This window comes from Gymnogyps californianus, chromosome 3, assembly GCF_018139145.2.
Source record: "Gymnogyps californianus isolate 813 chromosome 3, ASM1813914v2, whole genome shotgun sequence".
Classification (NCBI taxonomy): domain Eukaryota; kingdom Metazoa; phylum Chordata; class Aves; order Accipitriformes; family Cathartidae; genus Gymnogyps; species Gymnogyps californianus.
Window position 1 is genome coordinate 52858244 of NC_059473.1, and position 21873 is coordinate 52880116.

Below are 21873 nucleotides of genomic sequence, written 5' to 3' on the forward strand. Positions count from 1 at the left end.
CCTCGCCCGCCGCCGGGCTGGGCGAGCCGCTGCCGGGAGCGGGGGTGGGAGGAGGGAGCCCGCGCGCGTGATTCGTGGCCGGGCCCCTGGGGAGAGCGGGGAGGCCGTCCCCACGGGTGGCGATGCCATCTCCCTCCCGGAGGCGGTGAGGTAACAGCCGTAACGCCTCGGCCTGCCAGGCCCGGGGCTGCTCTGCGCTTGGGGGGGGTTCAGTCATTTCCCTCTCCCCCGTCCCGCCAGCACACCCGGGGTCTGTTCAGCGCCTTTCGCCAACTCTTGCCATTACTCAGTTTACTTTTTTACAAAATAAAGCACGCAGATCAAATGCTCTGTTATTATATTGTGGCCTTAAGGGCAGTTTGTTTATTTCATGGTGGCATTTCATAGGATCTATGGGAGCAGAAAAAAAACCCACAGAATAATAATTTAAACTATACCAAATTGCCTATCGCTGTTTGATCTGCTCAGCAATGGTTACTGACACCCAGAGATTACCAACACCCAACACATCCCTTTTTTTTTTTAATTTAATAGAAACCTAATGTGTGTGTGTGTGTGTGTGTATATATATATATATATGGGGTTTTTTAGCATAGGCAGTGCTACGCCGCTGGCCCAAGAGCCGTTCCTGTCTGACCTGCACAAAGAGGCAACCAGAGGGCTACTCGAGGCTGCCTCCGTGGGAGGCGAATGCTGCAAGGGGAAAGTGTGGCCGAGAGGGACCCGGTTCTGGGAGGAGGAGCTGCCGGGCAGCCAGGGAGGCAGAGGCTGGAAGGAGAGGAGACGGCAGCAGCGATGGCCACAACCCTTAGCAGGGCGGGCAGGCAGAAGTGTTTCTCTGTGGGGAGATGCAGCTGGGAAGCCTAGAGATGTGGGGTGGGGAGCAACAATATTAAGACATTTGGAGGAAGAAGGGACAGAGTAAAGGGAGGAACTAAGTCCAAGAAAGTAACAGCGGTTAAAAAAAAAGATAGATGGGCTGAAATCACTCCTCTATCTCACAGCCTAGATCTTCAGTCCTTACTCCTTCCTGTGCCGAGTCCTGTGCTGACTTGTTTGCAGAACAGATACTCAGCCTAATGGACATGCCAGCCAAAGCATGGCATTGAAGTTGCAACTGAAGGCCAAGAAGATGGTTAGAAAATGTGCTGTTGCTCCTACCTTAGCTAGACTATCAACAAAGTTGGGAGATATATTTTTTTATCCATGTAGTAAAAAAAATCCAAGTAGGATTGGGGGGGGGGGGGAGGCAGGGGGAGCAGGACACATTAAGTCCTAGAAAAGCACATAATATGTGATGACAAACACTGACAAACATATGACAGTGGATGCACCAATACACCGGTGATCACATTCTGCATGTTGGCTAATCTGAACTTGGTGGTATTAAATCTGCATGCATAAAATGTATCTGAACCCTGTGTGTGGAAACACTGAGCAACAGGAGCAATACAATACCCGAATTGGATTCCTCTGGCTCCTATCAGTCACTATTCTTGCTTTACAATGTAAAAAGCTACAGCATTACTAGATAGGAAAAAAAACCACTTCAGCTATGGAAAGCAAGACTGTTCGCCTCAATTTCACCAATAACTCTGTTAAACCACGCTGGTCAAAGTAACTCCAACACTCAAAACAGGTTTCTCCTTTTAGATATTTCAGTCTGACTGAAGGATAAGGCCAAAGGAGGGATAAGATTTCTTCATTTATTTTGGGGTTTCCAGCTTTTGGCAAGAGAAGAATCCCTTCAGATACCTTCAGGAAAGGAAATCAAATCTCTGGAAAATCCTGGGGGCAGCCAAATGCTTAGGTGGGCCGATCTACCAGTCTCCTAAGGATGCATTAATTGGCAACAGGCATGCGCTACAGCTCTTCTGTAATGATGCTGTGTGCTCAGGGCAGCTGATAACACTAACAAAAACCTCAGATTAAATCTAGATGGGAAAAACATGTTTGGTTTCTTTTCAAAAGACTCATCAGTAAGTAATTAGTAGATCTACCATACAAGCAAAACTCAGGAATAGATTTTAAGCAATACAGAGTGATTGTTTTAGAAAAATATTGTACAGTTCCTGAGCAACCCCATACGACTGAATGTAGTCCCTGCACCTTTTCAAAATTCAGTAGAGAATGAGTAATACAGATGTATGAGGGCAGCACCAAGTAACCTAGTTTATCAACTGTACCATATACGAACATGTCATTCTTAATGTAATATTTGACTGATTACAACTTAAGGTCATCAATGCAAATACAAAATCAATAATGTAAGAAGAGCTCAGATTAACACAAAATGTTAGCAGGTGTGCAAAGTCCAAAAATGACAATACACCTGAAGTAAGCCTTGCAGACAGGATGCCCTTGTATTTAAAACTTTACAAGTATCACCATAAATACTGAATAGAACATAAAGGGAGGCTTCAGCCCCTTCCCTCCCCACACGTCACCTTTAATCCACTAACAGACGGAAAGAGTTTGAATGTGAAGCAGCCCGAGGGACTTCAGGCCAGCTCACCCCAATGAGCCAACCTGCTGCACCTTTGCTCTCAGCCCTGAACAGCAGAACTCTTTTGCAACTCAACATGAGTGACAGACCAGGCTGCAATGCTGGGCCACCCTGAAACGACAGGGATTAATGAGTTTTATCTTGGTATCTTTATCAGACTTGCAGTATCCTCTTTAACTCTGCTTGGACAGTGTCCAGGATTGAGATCCAAACGGATAAAAGGGACATGTAAAGGAACAAAATAACAAAGGCAAATACGTAGGAAAAAAATGTAGAAAAAACCTCTATTAAACGTGACTAGACAGCTGTGCTTTTAGATTCAGTGTAGTTAATGAGCAGCATAATACTCAATAGCAAACTACTGCCCTATGCTGGTACATTTTACCATTTCTTGGAAATCTAAACTCTGGGAAATTAAGTAATTCAGTAAAAATTAGGACGTCAATTCAGAACAGAGAGCTTACTTGCTATCAGTAAAAGAGTAAGGCTATGTTGCGCAAAGTTTATTTATTACCTTTCTATGAACACAATGAAATGGACTTGTGCCTTATGTGAAATACTCAAAGTGCAAAGATTTTGGCATTTTCATTTGGTAATGGTGGCTCAGTTTTATTAGAAATAGGCTAAAATTTAGAGCATTTCATTGTTCACTAATTTACTCTTCTGCTAAAAAATATTTTCTAAATTTGAAGTTTACAGAGATCAGTGTTATCAAAATGTGAAACCCTTGCTTTTTACCATAAATCTGACACTTGATCAGTGAATATTTACAAAAATACTTTTGTTGAGGATGTGAGTTTCATAAAAACTAAGCTGCACCTTTTATAGGCAAAAAAATTCCAAAGAACAATTATTTTAAATTGGTAAATCTTGATACGAGAGCATTCTATAATTTTCAAAAAAACTTAATTTTACAACTTTCATGTAATAAGAAATTCTCTAGTCTTTAAAATCTTACACACAAATAATGGTACTAATATCCGCTTTGTTGGGATCCTTACAGAACAAAATGCACATGGGATTCCTCAGGGAAGGGGATGTGGCTCCTCTCCTTCCCCGCTGATGTTGCCTTGCATCATTCCATATTGCACAGCCAGAAGACACTGGTGTGCTCCTCTGGTCACTCACGGAGATACAACATTATTCACGTCCTCATCGGTGTTCAGCTGATCTGCAGCTGTGTGGGAACACTCACGGCAATGAAATGAGCAAACACCAATGTGTTCCCATGATCAAGACGTAAGTTTGAAGCAGAGATGATCCATCTTCATATTTTATGGAACTGGCCCTTTGCTGTAGGATATGATACTTATGATACTTAAATGTCATGTCAAATAACTGGCCAACATTTGGGACTTTTGTTACTAATAGTGATAAGAGTATCCTGCTTTTCCTTATTTCTCTTGTGTTTTTTATTCTTTCCCAGCAGCATGGAACACACCTGACTACTTTTCCAGCAGTGTGCATTAAAACCGGCATCTTCAAAGATAGGAGTCAAACCTTGCCACAGTAATTATGCAAGACACCTCATAACCCTTGATACTTTTGGAGTCCATAGTTGTCATCTGAAAGCATTTAAGAGGCATTCACCCTTTAGATACAGGTTTTCTGTGCTTTGTCTGTGTTTGAGATTACTTTTATTCCTGATAGGGAATAGGAATTGTTCTTTGATTGGTCTAAGCAAAAAGCCAGCGTTTTGCTCTTTGACAAAGGGACAGCAAAGTCACCCTTATTTTCTCTCCTTAAAAAAATTAAATCGGCTACCAAACCAAGTAAGCTCTACAACAAGCATCATTTCCTGAAAACCAGTGCCTTTTTCACTTGAAAAGATCTGAGGAAGCCTCTCCCTTTCTCCACATACTGTGACGTCATGTCAGGATGTATAGGGCACTCAGGCTTGCTGAGCACCTTTAGTACCTTAAGGCCCTTTCGCAGGTCTAGAAAAACAATTAATTCTTTTTCCAGGTTTTCTTACCAGTGGACTGACAGTTGTCTATGGGTAGGTTCAGCATGTAAGGTATATCTCAAAGAACAAACCGTTTTTTTCCCAGTGAGGATGAGATTTACATTTTCTAAAATTCCTCAACCTCAGCCTGACTGATTGGGTCCTTGAAAATCAAGTTCCTGATGATAGGCAAAAAATGTTCTTGGCTGTGTTAAGAGCAATCTGTGTTTTCCTTGAATCTATTTTTGTCAGAGAAAGCTCATAATCTAATCAGTATTCAATAAAAAATGCTGTCTTCCCCTCAGACAGAAAAACCTTTGCATTATTAAAACCATCATGGCCTTTCTATGGCTTAAAAAAAGGTATAGTAAATACCTGGTTGTATATCCTTAGCAACTATACGCACACCCATACTTCAAAAGCAAGCTTGCAGTATTCATCGAGCATCCCAAAACTGAATTTAACTCGAGTCACCATGTAGCTGTAATTGTATCTTGATTGATTATCAGTCAGGGGATGTCTTCAGGAGAGGCTCTGGAGTTCACTCACCGGTATGGTCAGCCCCTAACAGGAACAAAATTCACAGGTGTGCAGTAGCATCGCAAATGCTGCCATCTTGGAGACAAGAGTTGCAAACCAAGTTGGCTCTGTGGAGCTGTACATTATCATACCGCTGATTGTATATGCTTTCATGCAGTCTTTTATATATATATAATTGTAAAAAATTACTGGTAATTAACAGTCCTTGTAAGAGCTTTCTGAAGAAGTTCAATTATTTCTTGCTTTAAAAATGGAAGAAAAATACATGGTAATTCCACTAAGACCCTTAAAAACTCTTATCAGGGGATATAAAGAAAGCATTAAGCCTGCAGCCTAGTATTCAGGAAGTTTCTGTAAGAGGGGGAGAGTTCATGGATGTCAAATTTGGGCTTTTTGCTGCCCAGATCTTTACCTAGTAGTTACCTGAAGGACATCTCTATATCACTTTCTTCACAGTACAGCAATCCATACATTTTATCTTTCCCCCACACCTGTAGGCTACAGCAGCCTTTTCTAGTGCTCCCCAAGAGCTCATTCTGTGCCTCAGCAGCAGATGTACTGTGGTTTTGCCTTCCTCCATCTCACATCCTTACAAGTCAAGGACAACCTTTGCAAGAGCCGATTAGCCTTTCTTTAGTTCCTGAAACCCAGAACGGAGCAGGTAAAAACAATTACAAGCCTTCCAGCTAATGGATAATTAAGTTAATAAATGACACACTGTCATTCAAGGAACCTAAAACCGGACGAGACAATACAAACAGATTTACAACAAAAATTAGAACCGTTTCCATTAATATCTCCTGAGCAGTCTCTGGGTGAAAGCAGCGCTAGGAGAAGAGTGGGCAGTGGAGTGGGAGCGCAGGGGGCTTACTCTAACGCCAAATGACGGTCTCATCAGGACATTTTTCCTCTTTTTTTAATCAACTTTTCCATCAAAGCCAAACATAGAAGAGAGAGAGTCTGGAACAATTTTACCATACAATTCAGATGGCTTCTTAAACAACAGGAGAGATACAAACACAATATACTTAATGAAGGTGTAGTGGTTAATTTCACCTTAAACATATTTATTTCTTGTGTTTAATTACAGCAAGCTGTCCTGCCCACACATTCATAACCTGGTTCCTATTTCATCTTATCATTACAGATGAATGAATATATGAATTTTGCTTTTTTGTTGGTGCTGGGACAGATCGTTATGTGTCCTCTCGTCTGAGGACAAACGATGCTGCTGGGGGTTATGCTAGCACCTTTAAAAAGCAAATTTACTCCCATTATCACGCTGTAAACACAACCCAATGCAGGTGGCAACATGTTTATTCCAGTAGCACCAAAAAGTCCCAGGTTAGTTCTCATTGCGTTAGGCGATATGCAAACAGAGTAAAAGACTATTTCAGTTAAATGGCCTCTTCCCAAAGGTATCAGGGGACCAGGTAACAAATTGCTGCTCTTATTTTCTCAAACAAAAATTTTAAGTGTAGCCTGATAATACACATTGATTTGAAGGGACAGAAGGAAGGCAGGCCAGAATATAAAGCCCTGCAGACTGATTCCGCTTATCTCTAGATGTCTCTGGCTGGCTGGCTGCCTCTTGCTCAGCTAGCACATTTCCCACAAACATAATCTGCATTTGTAAAGATGAATTTAAAATAACTAAGTGCTGACAAGGGGTAAAAAACACAGGAATATTTTCTGCATGCTCATGAACACAAACAACAGGCACCGGTGGAACGTTTATGATCCCACACCTTACAGTGTATCTGAGCTAGACCTTTATCTGTACTATTAAAAAGACACAAGGGAGGCCCAGTTTCTGAACATAACAAAAAGTAGCCAAACTCCAGGCAAATATTGGGAGATCTTGTGTTTAAATCACCACTGATATACAGAAAATGTTAGGGAATTTATATACAGAATAGAAGTACACAGAATAGAAGCAGCTCTATCTCTGCATCTCTTCTATATGGAAAAAGTTTCAATTTCTTGTCCTGCTTGGCTTATATGCATTTTTAGTATTGTAATGTTTACATTTGCGCACCGGGAAATCAAATCAATTTGCTACATTAACGTTCATATTAAGGACCACTCCAGTATTTCAGCACCTCTTCCATGCTGCCATATCCTGTGATGGCTTCATCTGTTAATTAGTATCTTGAACACTTAAAACAAATACCTGCAAGGTATTTGCAGAGGAAAGCAGAGGCAGGAGCACGAAACCTCGAACAGCAATCACAGCATTATCCTTTTCAGTTTAAAAATGAGGTAAGACTTCAAAGGAATTAATTCAAGCCCTCTGTCCTTGTGGTCACTAATCACATGATCCTTACCCTTTTTTGGGTAACCATGTCAAATCGCTTGCAGTGTGGCTTGGGTTTCAAAATATTTCAAGTTCTCACTGAAAAACCTGTGTATTCATATATATATATGGATGCGGGGACATGTACATTGGAGTCTATTCTGTAGCAAACGTATGACTTCTGCTACCAGTAAGTCATGAGAGATTTCTGGAGCATCTTCAACAGTGATGTAGCGAGTGACAATCAATTACACCTGTGCAACCCAGCTGGCAGACTATTTTAGCCTATAGCAGCTTTATGACTTTGCTGGCAAGAGGGGAAAGTATTTACGTGTCCTAATAGCACTGCTTGAGAATCATGAATAATAAGTACGAAAGACACATTTTATTTTGAAGTAGCAGCTCAGTGCTAGACCACAATTAAGGGCAAAGAGTATGCTTTATTCTTTATTATTCCCAAATGCTGAAGTTTGATTTCTTTGGAAGCAGCTCCAATTTAACTCCCTTTTCTTTCATCATCGATTGACGACACTGACTTGCACCGATACCGCTGAGCTCGGTTTAGCCGAGTGAAAACGTTCATTCCCCAGTCTGGCAGACGGGCAGAAAGCCCCAGAAGTCACGCCGAAAAGCCCGGCGCCCATCTTGCACGTTATTAACTGCTACGCGCAGTTTTCCTTTCCAGAGGTGCCATCTTTACCGTCCGCCTTCCGAGAAGGCGCTAACCATCTTTCCCAGGAGGCCCCCCCCCGGCGCTCCCGCCGCCGCTCCCCGACAGTTTCACGGGCGAGGCCGTAGCGAAGGCGCAGGCTGACGCGGGGCCCCGCGCCCTCCCTCTCGCCCGGCGGCGGCGCCTTCCCGCCGGCAGGTGGCGGCGCAGCGCCCGTATCCTTCCGCCCGCCCCAGGATGCCCCGCGTCTCGCTGCCCGCCGCGCGCTGCCCCGCCCCGCCCCTCTGCCTGTTTAACTGACAGGCTTTAAATCAACGCTCAAACAACCCAAGGAAACCGTCACACCGGCAAGGCAGCGGCACTCCGACGCCGCCGCCCGGCGGGGCGGGCGGGCGGGCGAGGGGCGAGCTCCCCGGAGGCAGCCCCCACAAGTGGGCCGGGGCCGAGCCGCCCGCTGCCGGCGCCTCCATGCCATCCCGTCTCGCACCACTGCGGCGGCTCCCGCCGCCCCGCTCTAGCTGCGCGCGCAGCCCCCCGCCCCTAACGTGGGGGGGGGGGCGGCCCGTGGGCGGGGCGGCCGGGCGCTCATTTCCTCCTTGGGCGCCATTTTGTAGCGCAGAGAATCCGCAAATAAAGAGCGGGCGGGAGCGGCGCGTTGAGGGAGCCCGGGCGGGGGGGGACGCGGCGGCGACGACCCGGCTCCGGAGCGGCGGTCCCTGTAGAGCCGGTTTGCGGGCGCAGAGGTGGCGGCAGGCGTGAGCGGTGGCGGCGTTTCGCCCTCGATGTGACGGGTGCGGCCCAGGCAACTAGTGTGCTGGGAGAGCGAGGCCTCCGCACCGCGGGCGGGAGGTGAGTGGCCGCGCGAGCGCTCCTCCCCGCCGCCGAGCCCCCCCCTCCCCCCCTTCCCTGGCACCGCCGTGTTCCCCCTCGCGGGAGGTGGCGGGGCCCGCGGGAGGGACCGGGCACCTCGCGGTCCCGGGGCGCCAAACCTCGGCGGCGGCTCCATCCCTCACCTCGAGCGGGGGGAGGAGCGGAAGCACTTAGAGCCATCTTGTGCGAGGCCCCGAGCCCGGCCTGGCTGCTCGGCTGGGATCCTCCTCCCCCAGCCTTCGGCAACCGCCATGCCCGGGCACGGCCGTTGCCGCCGCCCCCCCGGGCGCGGGAGACGCGTTTCTCTCTTCCCTTGTTGAAGACGAGCGAGGGCGGCCCGGCGGGGCGGGCAGTGCCCGAGCTTGGGAGCGGATGGGGGGGGGGGGGGTGGCGGCGGCAGCGGGGTCTGTCAAACGCCTGCGGCGAGCCGGCCGGTCAGCGGCCTGCAGCTGCGCCTGGCCCGCAGCCGGCGGGGTCTCCGCGTAGGAGGCGGGGCTGCGCGGCGGGGACTCGCCGTCGGGGCGGGGGAAGGCGCGCGGGACCCGGCCTTAGACCGCGGTTGCTGAGGCGAGCGTGAAGTCTGCACAGTCAGAATGTTATTTTGAAGCTTTTTTTTTCATATTTTGAGAGCCCGGAGCCTATGCAGGGGTTTTCCCCACGGAAGTCTTTTTCATATTGTTAAAATAACTGGCAGTTACTTCAGGTGTAACTAGTAAAGCAACATACCTGATATTATTTAATTATTTTGTTTCTTAGTTTTGTTTTAATCCTTAAATTCCATGTTTTCTAAACGTTGTAGTAAAAGGTGTACAGACTGCTGGAGTTCCCAAAATTAAAATGCACTTTCCCCATTTCATCTCTTTTCATATTTAAAGTGCCATAAAAGCCTAAAACATGATGAGATTACATAAAAATTCTTTCAGTGCCCATGGCAATGTTATTTTAAGTATGGAATATGGTTTTATATTGCTCGTTGCCAGGAGCAGATACGCAGAAGGAGTGGCATGTTACAGCCATCGTTTCCCCAAAATCATGAAAGTGCTTAGTTAGGATAGTGCAGTTAAGCTGTCCATCATATAAATCACAAAATATAATCATGTTAATTCCAGTCAGTTATACAGGAACGTTGTTTTTGTTGATTCTTTTTATTGTAGAAAATAGCACTTCATCATACTCCTGCAAAGTATTTCTGATCTGCATAGGAGAGAGATCATCTCCTCTTTTAGAGGAGAGCCGAGTGATGAGAAGCACCTCTTGCTGCACAGTACTTGAAAAGTTAATGTATTAAATCGAAAGGATGAACATTTCAGTTGTAATGTTATTGTCTGTAGCATACAAATTAATCTGTTAATGAATAGAAGGCTAAGGCAAATCACTGTGACAACTGATGTGGTCAGCCTGATGCTCTTAATGTTTCTGAAAAACACTGAGCACAATGGTAGAAATATATAGCAGTAATAAATTTCTAAGCTTTTGGTAAGTTACTGTAGGTGCCAAAAAAGCTGTTGCATGGGAGTAGTGAGGTGAAATTCACACATACAGAATGAGTGCTAGTGTTTATCTGTAGATGTGATCAACCTAGCTTTTCCAAAATAATTTGCAGAATATTTTTAGCTAGTGTGTTGTGTTTTTTTTTTAGTGTACAGTTCTGTCACTACAAGTGATAGTAGGTGGCAGTAAGACAGTAACTTCTGTAATGCAGTGGCCTGTAACCTTAGTCTTGAGCGCTTCTGTGCTCGTGTCTGAAAGCAAGAGATGGCTTTGTAAATGGTGGTGTGGTGGGTGTAGAGGTTAGGGTAGCCAGATCTGGTGCTGCTGTAGAGAACTGGGTGCTGGAACCTCGTGCAAGGTCTGGAGATATGAGGTAGACTACCCTTAGATGGAGCATCAGCCTTTGATTTCTTTCAGTTATGATTGTGGCAGCAATCAAGTGTTTATGCTGCTGCAGGGTTCACAAGCCAAGTCTTTGGGGAAACTCACCTTTTTTGGTATTTCTATGCTTCTGGTGCTTTTCTGAGGAACACACAAATAACGACATCATCTGTGCACAACTTAATCAGTGTTAGCTGTCGTTCTGTGGGGCATCTGAAAAGCATGTTTCTCTCTGTCAAGGACTTAAATCTTGCTGAGATCTTCAAGACTACTTCCAAACACTGAAGGAGTTAAAAGATTCTAAAAATCTTTAGGAAGATTATAATGGGAGAGGTAGGCACCCTAAATACAGGGGTCACAAGCATTCCCTCTGTGATCTCAAGTTATTGTGTGTTATTTTGGATGACTGAGTTGGGCACCAGCAGTTTGTATCGATGGCCTCTTATGCTTGAATATATTTAAGGTGCTTTTTTGGTAAAACAGTCTTAAATAAGGAGCTGCATCCAGAAGTTAAAGCAAAATGCTTGAGTAACTTCTTGTGTGCGAGAGGGAAGGTGGTGTGGGTGGGGGGGACTTCTTAGGTTAGGGAAGCACTTAAGTGCCTGTGTGTTACTGAGACTAGGAACAGGAAGCTGCCATTCATCAGAGAGATGCTTCTACTGAAAGTTTTTGGAAACCTTTCCGTGGGTTCTCATGTCAGTTTTTATTTTATGAAAGGCTTGGAAGTTGTTTCATCTGTGCACTGTACTTGGTGTGGGGTTTTTTGTTTGGTTTTTTGGGGGGAGTGGTGTGTGTTGGTTTTTTTTTTTTTTTAACTGAGGCCTTGTTTGGTAGAGTGTGTATTTGTCAATGGTTAGTGTAGGTTGAAGAGGCTTTACTTCATTTGGCGTGTATTTGTTTGTCAATAAGACAAACAATTTTAGGATTTGTTTGTCTTAGGATTTGGAAAAGTTAAATTAGTTCATTGGGTGGTGTTGTGAAAATACCTAAGGTAGTCTGTAAAAAGTGTTTTTGAGAAAATAAAATTTTTTTTTAACTACTTAAGAGCATTGTTTTTGTGAAGCTGAGTGTTCACAACCAAGGAGTTGACACATCCCTGGTATACGTGCATCGCAGCAGCTTTACAAGCTTGTCGAATCTTAATATTATATGCAACTCTTCTGTTGGAAAGCATATTGCAGATATGCATGCCTGTAGCAAACCTTGCATTCATTGTTACTTGTATGCTTATAGTCTTTGCAGACTCAATATTTTTGGTGTAATCATAGTTGTAGAAAATACTATGTATTATCCTTTTGAGGTAAGGAAGCATGTCCTGTAGCTCAAAGAAGTGTGAATATTTAACCTAGTACAATGCAATCCTGTTACGCTACATACACACAAGAGGAATTGAATTTGATGGTGTATCCAAGCCATTTATTTGACATCTTACTTTTCCTAAAAATGTTCACAAGGGTTTTAAAATAACTGTTTAATACTTCCTGTTTATCAGAATCTTAAAAGTAAGAAAATAAGTGCTTGGAAGAATATGTTATTTTGACATAACCCAAACATTAGTGGTAACGTTCACAAATTATTTACTTTTATTCCAAAGAGATACTGAAGTAGTAGTATAAATTGCTTTCCTCAGACTCTGATTATCCTCTACCTCATAAAGTACAGTGTTAAATAGATGTGAGTACATACAAAATGTCAGTTTGATCTAAACATATATGGACAAAGTTGGGTGGTTTTGCTTAGTTAAATAGGAAGAACTGATTACGGATAGGCTTTTTAGACATTTAAAGAAAGTTTTGGTTAACATAGAAAAAATGCATCTGTTGACTTTGTATCTAGATTACAGCAGCAAACTTGTCGTAGTGTTTTGTACTCTGGCTCTGCATTGTGTGGAACCAATGTTTCAGTAGTCTAATATTGCAAATTAAAAAAAAAATAAGGCTAGAAGTACAAGTTTCTGACTTGTTCAGTATTTCATGTACCCTAGTAACTACACTAAATAAAGCTCCTTTGTTTTCCTCCCCCTTCAGAGTTCACAATGACGAATGAAGAACCTCTCCCAAAGAAGGTATGTTTAAAAATACTTGTGACTTTACCCCCCCCAGGTAATCCTGACAGTTTGATAAGTTGTGCTTTTCCTTTTGCTCCATAGGTTCGCCTTAGTGAAGCAGATTTTAAGGTTTTACCTAGAGACGAGCTCATCCTAAGGTAAAGTAAAAAGCAGTTTTTCCGTTTCAACATTTTCGTGAACTTTTAATGGAAGATGTGTGACCTCCCTCTTCCATTGTTTTTAGCATCCTTGTTCTGAAAAACTATTTTATCCTTTTCATGATACATCTCTTCTGTAAAGTTCTCATCTTGTCTCAAATATTTTTATATATAGTTTGGGGGGAAACACTTTTTCCAAAGAGACAAAATCCTGAACAATATTTTGTAATACATGAGTAGGAGGGGTTTTTTTTTCACTTGTAACTTTAGAAGATACGGTTGCTTACATTCCTTGCTAGATAGCAAGTTATTTTTAAACATCAGAAAAACATCAACTCCTTACTCCTACAGTAAGTTTTAGGTTTTCTTAGTCCATGCAGATCGTCTTCTCAGCATGTTCAGATATTAACAGTAAAATGTTAAAATGAAGTTTTCATTGCCTAGAATTTGCATAAAGAAGAGCCTGACCATCTTTTTCACCTTTTAGAAAGCTAAATGTCACCATGGAAAAAATAATAGGCAACCCTGTCACGCAGACCACCTGCTTGAAGAAACTCACCCAGGCTACTTGTCTCTGTATACCTGAACTTCCTGATTTGTAAACAAGGAGCTAACTAAACTAGGCATCTGTGGGTCATCTGTTTATCTGCTGGAGTAGTTTGTATGTGCATTTTGGTAAACTTTAGCTCTTGGCTTTTTGTACACTGTAAGTTATTAGCATTATTAGTTTCTCTCAAGTTAAATATTGCTATTTCATAGAACAAGGACTAAACTGTGTAGAAACACGAGGATACAAGCGCAACACTTAATGTATATGATCAGCTACTCCCTCTTCTGGGCAGGCTATCCTGCCAGCTACATCAGAGGTGGCAGTTCTTTCCAGGGCAGTCAACATAGTCTGGCTTCATATGTTTAAAACTGGTTTCTGGCTTCCTCCGAGTATCTAGTCTTTGGGGTAATAAAGGATATAATGTATTTAAACATTAGGGAAAAATCTTCTTTGATGTTAAGTGGTTTAGGCCTTGTGAAACTTTTATAAAAAAAGTTTCCGTACTCAAGATTATTCCCAGGAGTAGCAAACTCCTAAGTCTGTAAAGCTATGCTCTTACTTCCAGCTATAAAATTCCTGTCAAAGTATCAAAGCATAGATTCTGTGCCACTTGCTTTCCGATTGATAGTGTGAAAACAAAAAAAAGGCTTCCAACTGTAACCAGTTTTTGTAACTTGCAATGATTAGTTGCTACCAAAGAAGAGATCCATTTCCAGCATATATTCAAGTGAGAATGTGATGGAATACACCTAAGGAAGTATGTCAGCAGCTAAACTGTGTTAATGAAGAGACAGGAGGGAATTTGCTAATGACAGCTGTGTTGCTATCAGATCTTCTTAGTGTAGACAAAGCAACTTGTGCTCTCAAAAAGGCCACTTGATGGATTTAAGGAGAATAACTGTCCATTATACTCAGAAGTGGAAACTTAAATGCTGTTTCATCCATGTCCATCTTATTTGTTTGCATTAAGCAGTCCTACGAACACTGTTGTTTTTTGTTTGAATGGGGTGCATATTTAATGGATTTAGAGTAAATTCACCTTTAATTGTGATTTCATGTAAAACTAGCAATTACTACACTAACTGCTGGCATCATTTGTAGGTTGGAATAGAATATAACGCTATTATATGTATATCATACTTTAATCAAAAGCATGTCTACTACTTTCAGACTTAGAAAAGCATGTGTTGACCACTACTGGATTGTCTTAAGACTTGGAATGCATTTTTTTTTTTGGTCCATGCTTTGGTGAGGTAAATGCTTTTTAAGATACGGGCATGTGTCATCTGCTTTTGGTCTTTTAGGTAATACATCATCATCGCTGTACAATTGCGCTGATAAAATACATGTGTAGAAAATACTAATTCTTTTTTGTCAGTTCCTGTGCCATGAATCCCAATTTCACTGTTCTTTTCCATGAAGTACATAATTTAGGTTTGCTCGTTTTGACTTCTGTTGACTAAATGTGAGCAGCATCAACAAGAAGCCTTTCAGTCCGGCCTTTTGGGAATTTCTGCTTGTCTCATTACTTGTTGCTGTGGACTCATCTCCTTCATCTTTCCCCTCCTCTCTTTTATGTGGTAGCTACTTAGCTTGACTGTGTAGGAGCTTCTGTGAAGAAAGAAGAGCCAGGAACATGGTAACAAAGCACTCTGTGGATCATAGCTAAAAATCTGATCAGTATTGCCCTGATCATTTAGCCTAGTGGTTAGCCTGTAAAACACTGAAGTACCCTGATTTACGCGAGCAGTTCTGAGGAAATACAGTGCTTTTACTGAACTTCAGTCAACATGGACATACAGCCAGTCACTTTTGGAACGGCTTAGGTGCAATGCTGTGTGTGCCCTACCCCCTAAGTGCATATCATTCATTCTTGGAAAAAGTGAACCCCAAGGCTTGGCATAAAAAATGGGTGCTCCAAGAAAAATAGTGGTGTTTATAGAGGTATTTTGAAGCCATGGAGTCTTAAAGTCTGCTTAATATTTTTAGAGAATGAAGGGAATTAACTAACCTACATAATGCTGCTCAGTTGCTTTCCAGTTCTTGTGAGAATGTAAGTGACCCCCTGAATGTAAATCGGATTCAGGACTGTCTTCCTAGTTCTGTGTACAGCTCTGTCTCTGTTCTTTAGTGCCTTTCCAAGTAGCACTTTAGTGGAGCTCTTCAGATTGTCAATGTTTAGCCATCAGATTACTGACATGAACTACTAAACAGATGAAGAAGCCAATATTGAGTGGAAACCAAACTGATTGGAGAAAAAAGCTGGCTTTTTTTCCCATTCAAGTTCACTGTTGAGCTGCCTGAGTCCCCTACAGATGTACCAGAACGGGCAATATGGGGCGAGGAGGTCAAGGCAACTCTCATGTTTGCTTAAACCAATGCATCTCTTAGATTACATGTGTGAAGAGGAGAACTATCTCTTTCTTGGATCTTGGGAAGAAAGGCTTCAGACTTAAGGTCTGGCCAGCGAGTTCCTATAGATCACTGGTTTATTTAAAGAAGCTTTTGCAAGTATGTGCAAATTCTTAGTTTAACTGAAAACTGGATTTTTACGTCACTGTAAGTGTTGATTTTACCTATGTCTGTTGGTTTTACCTATGTCTATTAAAAAAAGTTTAAACTAATGCAGGTATTATGTGTAAATGAAACCTGGTAGAAGGGAATGTATCATCTTCAAGTAAGGCAAAACAGTTTCCCAGAGGGGAATGCTTTCCTCCTGTAGTTGAAGATGTGCTAGTAGCAATCTTCAAATTTTAATTCTGACATAATTGAGGGGGGAGGGGGGGGGAGAAAAATGTATCACTACTGATGTTTTTTGAACATGTTTCTTTTACTGAGCTTTAGAATGTATTTAGGGGCAAAAATCTTTTCCCTGAAGAGCCTGTAAAGTGAGCTAGCTGGAAAAGGTTTTAAGTATGTAATTTTTAGGAATGCTATTTATATGGAAACTTTCATAATTTATCAGAGGTCTTTAATGTGTTCTGGTGTCTCATGGGGAAGTTGCATGTTTTTATGCAGAGGATTACAATATTTCTGGATACAGTTTTCATTAAAATTTCTAACAATCTGAAATAAAGACCTACTCTGTGGCATATGGTGACATCTATGAGTTGACTTTTTCTAACCGTTTCCTAATAGCAGTAGGACCTGATGGAGGCTGCAGATCATACTTGCTTTTTTGCCTTTTTTTTGTGTGTATTTTGTGTGGTGTGGTGTTTTTTTGTTAACTTGTAGCTCTGAACCCTTGGACTGTACTGGAGTTGTGCATGGTAGCTGGGATTTCTAGGTGATACTACATCCACTGCTAGATTAGCCTCAGCTTCTACTATAGTTTCAACACAGCATGGCTGAGATTCCATCACTGAGTGAAGGCATCATTACAGTATTCCACAAACTTCCCATCCTTGTCACCTGTTTCAAGCTCTGTGTGAAAACTTAACATGTGAGATTCATGTAATGGGAATGCAGTCTCACCTCAGCCTTGCATGTCAGCAGCTGGGAGTCCATATTACTGAAAAAAGTATAAAGCAAAACTGTTGTGCCTGGAAATTCAGTTGTACAATGTAAGACCAAAGTCATGCATCTGGAAATATTGCCCTTTCATTGTTCAGGTAAAAACAGATTTTCTGTGAGAATTGTTCATTTAAAGAATGGTGTTACGAACTCAAACACCATTCACGTAGTCATTTGAGACCTAGAAATACCGAGTTTTACACCTGTCCTATTTGATCGTGGTATCATCTGGTCTTCTCTGCCAGTATAGACATAATAGAGAAGAAGGAGTAAACAGGGTAAGAGTTAACAATGTTCAGAGTTGGAGCACTAAAAATATTGTCAATGATCTTCAGCATCCTTGTTTTCTTAAAATGCTTTATTCTGTCATAGTTCCTTATTTTCCTTTTTATTTTCTTTTGCATAACTTCAGCTTTTCAAAGATCAGAATTCCACTTTTCCCTCTTTTAATGATTTGTGCTACCACTATAAACAAGGGAAAACGATCATACTGAAATAAGCTGGAAAGACAGTGTTTAGGAAAATAGATTATTAAAGGCACTGAACAAGAAAAGTTGCTACAAGAGGAGACTTAAGAACTTAGAAGTTATGAAAGGCATTTATAAGTCAGTTAACAGACACTTAAGTGAAAACTAAATTATCATGGCCATCGCAGAACTGTTTTTAAAATACCTAAAACTAGTCAAAGTATATATATTAAAGTAAAAAAAAAGAGAATCTTTGTTTTTCTTCCTTTAACTTGGTTTCATGAATGTTCTTGAGAAACTGTCTTGATATATTTGGTAAATATTTTGACATGTTAGTCCTCAGGATTACTGAGATCACTAAAAAAATACATACACATCAGATGAAAAATCACAACTGCAAGTTTGATTGAAAAGGAATCAGTCCCCTTTCAGTAAGGGCCTACCAATATATTTGTTTATTTTCCTGAGCCGAAGTTATTTATAAGAATGGTCTACTTCATTAATGTGAATGTTTTTAAACTTCCATTATTTCACTTTTTGTTTTGATGCCTTTAGTCTATTTGATTGTCTGTTTTAATGATTTTTAATTTTTTTTTTTAAATCTAATTGCATTAAATAAGCCTGCTTCTGATTTTTGTCTCTATAGTTGCTAGCTTTCTGGTTTGCCTGAAGTGAGGTGAAAACCAGCTCTGCGGATGGCTTGATTGTTGAAGAGTTCTCTCTGACTATGTCAGTGTGGTGATCACAAGTTTATTCTGTACAATTTCGTAAACTTGTGTGGTGGGTTGACCTTGGCTGGATGCCAGGTGCCCACCAGGCTGCTCTGTCGCTCCCCTCCTCAGCAGGATGGGGAGGGGGTGAGAAAATAAGATGGAAAAAAACTTGTGGGTCAAGATAAAGGTAGTTCAATAAAGCAAAAGCAAAGGCTGTGTGCTGAAGCAAAGGAAAACAAAAGATTTATTATCTACTTCCCATCAGCAGGCGATGTCTAGCCACTTCCCAGGAAGCAGGGCTTCAGCATGTGTAGCAGTTGCTCTGGAAGATAAACATCGTAATAACGAATGTCCCCGCCCCCCCGCGCCTTTCTCTTAGCTTTTATTGCTGAGCAGATGCCATATGGTATGGAATATCCCTTTGGTCAGTTTGGGTCAGCAGTCCTGGCTATGTCCTCTCCCAAGATCTTGCCCACTCCCAGCCTACTGGTGAGGGGGGAAGTGTTAGAGAGACGGCCTTGATGCTGTGCGAGCACTGCTCAGCAGTAGCCAAAACACTGGCATGTTATCAGCACCTTTCTAGCTACCAATACAGAGCACAGCACTATGAGAGCTGCTATGGGGAAAATTAACTCTTATCTCATCCAGACCCAATACAACTTGCTGGAAGATGAACCGCAACAGTCTTCACCAGGTTTTTGACAAAACATGTCTGAAGAGTCATGTTTCTAGAAGAGTTCACAGGCACATGACTTGAAAAATCCATGACACGGCCTGGTGCACTCTGGGTTTTCCAGGAATTCAGTTCTTGCTTAAATACTAGCAGTTGTTGAGAGGTGACTTACAGGCATTATCTCTGACGTTCTTGGTGACCACAGGTTACATGTGGGTTTTTGTTCGTTTGGTGTCCCCCCGTCCCCCCCCCCCGGTGGTGGTCTGTCATGTCTACTTAACTTGTGTTTCAGGTCTTCATTTCACTTGCTCTTTGTATAGCTCCTGTTATTGGGGGGGTGGGGTTGGTGTCACGATTTTGACAGAATTACTGTTTTCAGGCTGAGAGATGTAACTTAGAAGTCAAGTAATCCTGCAGCTGTATTTGAAGACCAGCTCTTTTACTTCATGTAATTCTTTCATGTAAAAATTAGGTTCTTTCTGTCTGGGTTTGCTATTTAGTAGACTGTTTCAGTTTTACTTTGGGGGGATTGAAATCTCCTGAACTAACATAGAACTTCTAGTGGTCAAACAGTGAAACTTTTGTTTCTAACAATGATCTTTTTAGAGCGGAGAGATAAGTTTAAGGGTTAAGTGGGAATACAACTGCTCTCTTCTACGGAGCTTAAGAGCATTAATTCACGCTGATTTCATCTTCAGCTGAAGAGATGCAAAATTTTGTTGCTGCTAGAAGGAAGAGATCTTGTGCTTACTTTTGCTTTTCCCAGTGATGTGATCTCACTTGCTGTTACAGACCTGATACTTTTAGACCCTTTAATGAGCTGTTTGAATTCACTAAATGGTCAAAAATGATTTAGACTTAGATTTTATAGTTTTGATTGAGATAGTGGTGGTGTAGGTTAGGGAGTTAAAATAGAGCAGTTATGATGGGTCTGACATAAAATAGGTGTCAAGGAGAAAGGATAGTTGGGAGGAGGGAGCAGCAACCTTCCCCTTCTTAGTGGTAAGCTATTAGATGAATTTATTTCATATTGTGGAATTGTACCATCATGGGAATTCACATAGTTAGGAGTAAAGTATTTTAAAAACAAACAAAAACCCCAAAACGCCATCCTGTGAACTTTGTTGGTAAGGCACGCTGTGCTAAGCTCTACTGCAGACTTTATTTGCTACTGATTTGGTGATTTGTATCAAATGCAATGCTGTTTTTAAGTGTGAGGTTTCTGACTGTAGATGAATCGCTTAAATAACGTGCCTTCAAAGAGTTATTAAACTACTTGGCTTTTGGTTGATGAATATAATCAGAGTATGGTCTTGATTTGAATGAGCTAGTATAACTACTTAACCTAGACTGCCAATTGTAGTGTATTGTAATACACTTCTGCTTGTCTTGTTACCAAGTGAACAACAGACTTAATCTTGTCTGTGTATTATGGTTTCTGTTACAGAATTTTGTTTGAATTGTTCTGCTTTGAGAATGAGATGTATCCTAGGTACTTTACACAGATAACTAAGTAATAAGTGATCCCAATGTTTGTCCAAAATATTACAGTAAGTTTTAAGATGTCAATTTTAAGTGTTGTAACGCATAGCTACCTTTTTACTCTTTTGAGATGCGAAGTGGATTTAACTATTTCCATGATTAAAAGCCCCTTTTTTAAAACTGGAATTGTCTTTTATGCAATTGTATAATTCCCTCTTGACATTTTCTGATTATGGTATGAATGTATACTCTGAAAGTTTAGGAATGAGATGCCTTGATTTAATAAACTGAGCTTCAGAAAATTCTTTTTTCTCTTCGTCTCTACGATAGGTGGAAACAGTATGAAGCATACGTGCAAGCTCTGGAGGGCAAGTACACAGACCTGAATTGTAAGTTAGCCAAGTTTCAAAACGATACGAGTTACCTGAATGTTTATATAAAGCAGAGTGTTCGAGTAATGTCTGTGCTTTCTAAAACTGTTAGAAGTCTATATGTCAGTTATTTGTCAGAAAAAAAAGTACCTGTTTTTTCTAGTGTAAGTTTTCAGCCTTTCCCAGCTTTCTCAGCCACTTACTTTCCTTTGCGGATCTCACACAGCATCTAAAAAGTCTGGTTTTGTGTCTGTAGGACCATCTGTACCCAGACTGCTGGGGGGGCGGGGAGAGTCTCAAAACATAACCCCACAAATAGGTGTATTTTCAGGACTTTTCCATTAGAAAGGAAATGTTGTCCTCTACCAAAATACTCCATGAATGTTTGTGCCTTCAGTAGTCTCACAGGACTGTAAACCACATGGGAAGGAGAAGAGTTTGTAGAGGTAAAGGTCTAAAATGAGTCTCCAAGTAATGTTTGATCTGACTAGGCAAATTAACTATTTGATTGTCAGTCTTATGTGGTCTTTAAAACTTGGTCTGTACTTCAGGCTTTCAAAAGAGAATATGGGAAAAACATCCTACTCTCAAATGGGAAAAGCTGAATACATTTTGGAAGTGACTGAATTGCCAATCCTAAGCCACTTTTAAAAGTTGTGTTGGCAGCTAGAGATGGGCTCTTTCCTGTTTTCCACTCACCTTTTCAGTCTAAATACTTAAAGACTTAGTACCACTGAGTTTGAAGGGTATTTTTCTGTCAGTCCAAATGGATGTCCTCTCTCTTTTCTCTGTTGTTACATCCCTCTTCTGCTGCTGCCACATAATGTTTGAGTTTTGGAGAGACTAAAGTAGAGGAAATGTAAGCAATTGATTTCGTTCTAGTCTCAAACTGTCCTAACAAAGATAAATAAGTTGTTTTAACATTCTCAGTTTCTCAGTTTTGGAAACTCTAATATAGGCTGTAGTAATCAGCTGTAGTAATCAGTATTACTGAATTATCTGCGAAGAATTACTTAGAAATAATTGTCCTGAAGCAATCTGTCATGTTTTTAGTTTACATTTACAGCCGATCATTCTCCAGTAATTAGAAAAAATAAAAATCTTAATTATTCCAACTTTCCATCATTTTATACATGACAAGTAGCAGAGTGAATGTATACTGTTTGTATCAGGCTGCTTGCACATGTTCCTAATTTGGAA

General features: G+C 41.5%; 1 protein-coding gene across 2 annotated transcripts in view; it reads left to right on the forward strand.

The window, feature by feature from the left end:
* The first annotated feature begins 8657 nt into the window (after nt 1–8657).
* The window catches only part of WTAP (WT1 associated protein), a 29655-nt gene continuing 16439 nt past the window's right edge, over nt 8658–21873 (forward strand). For both annotated transcript variants that reach the window (XR_007766317.1, XM_050895114.1), the window contains exons 1-4: nt 8658–8806; nt 12727–12764; nt 12849–12904; nt 20633–20691. Coding sequence is in view for 1 of the 2 variants with exons in the window: in XM_050895114.1 (XP_050751071.1) it covers nt 12735–12764; nt 12849–12904; nt 20633–20691 (145 nt within the window). In the remaining variant the exon portion in view is untranslated. The remainder of the gene's footprint in view (nt 8807–12726; nt 12765–12848; nt 12905–20632; nt 20692–21873) is intronic.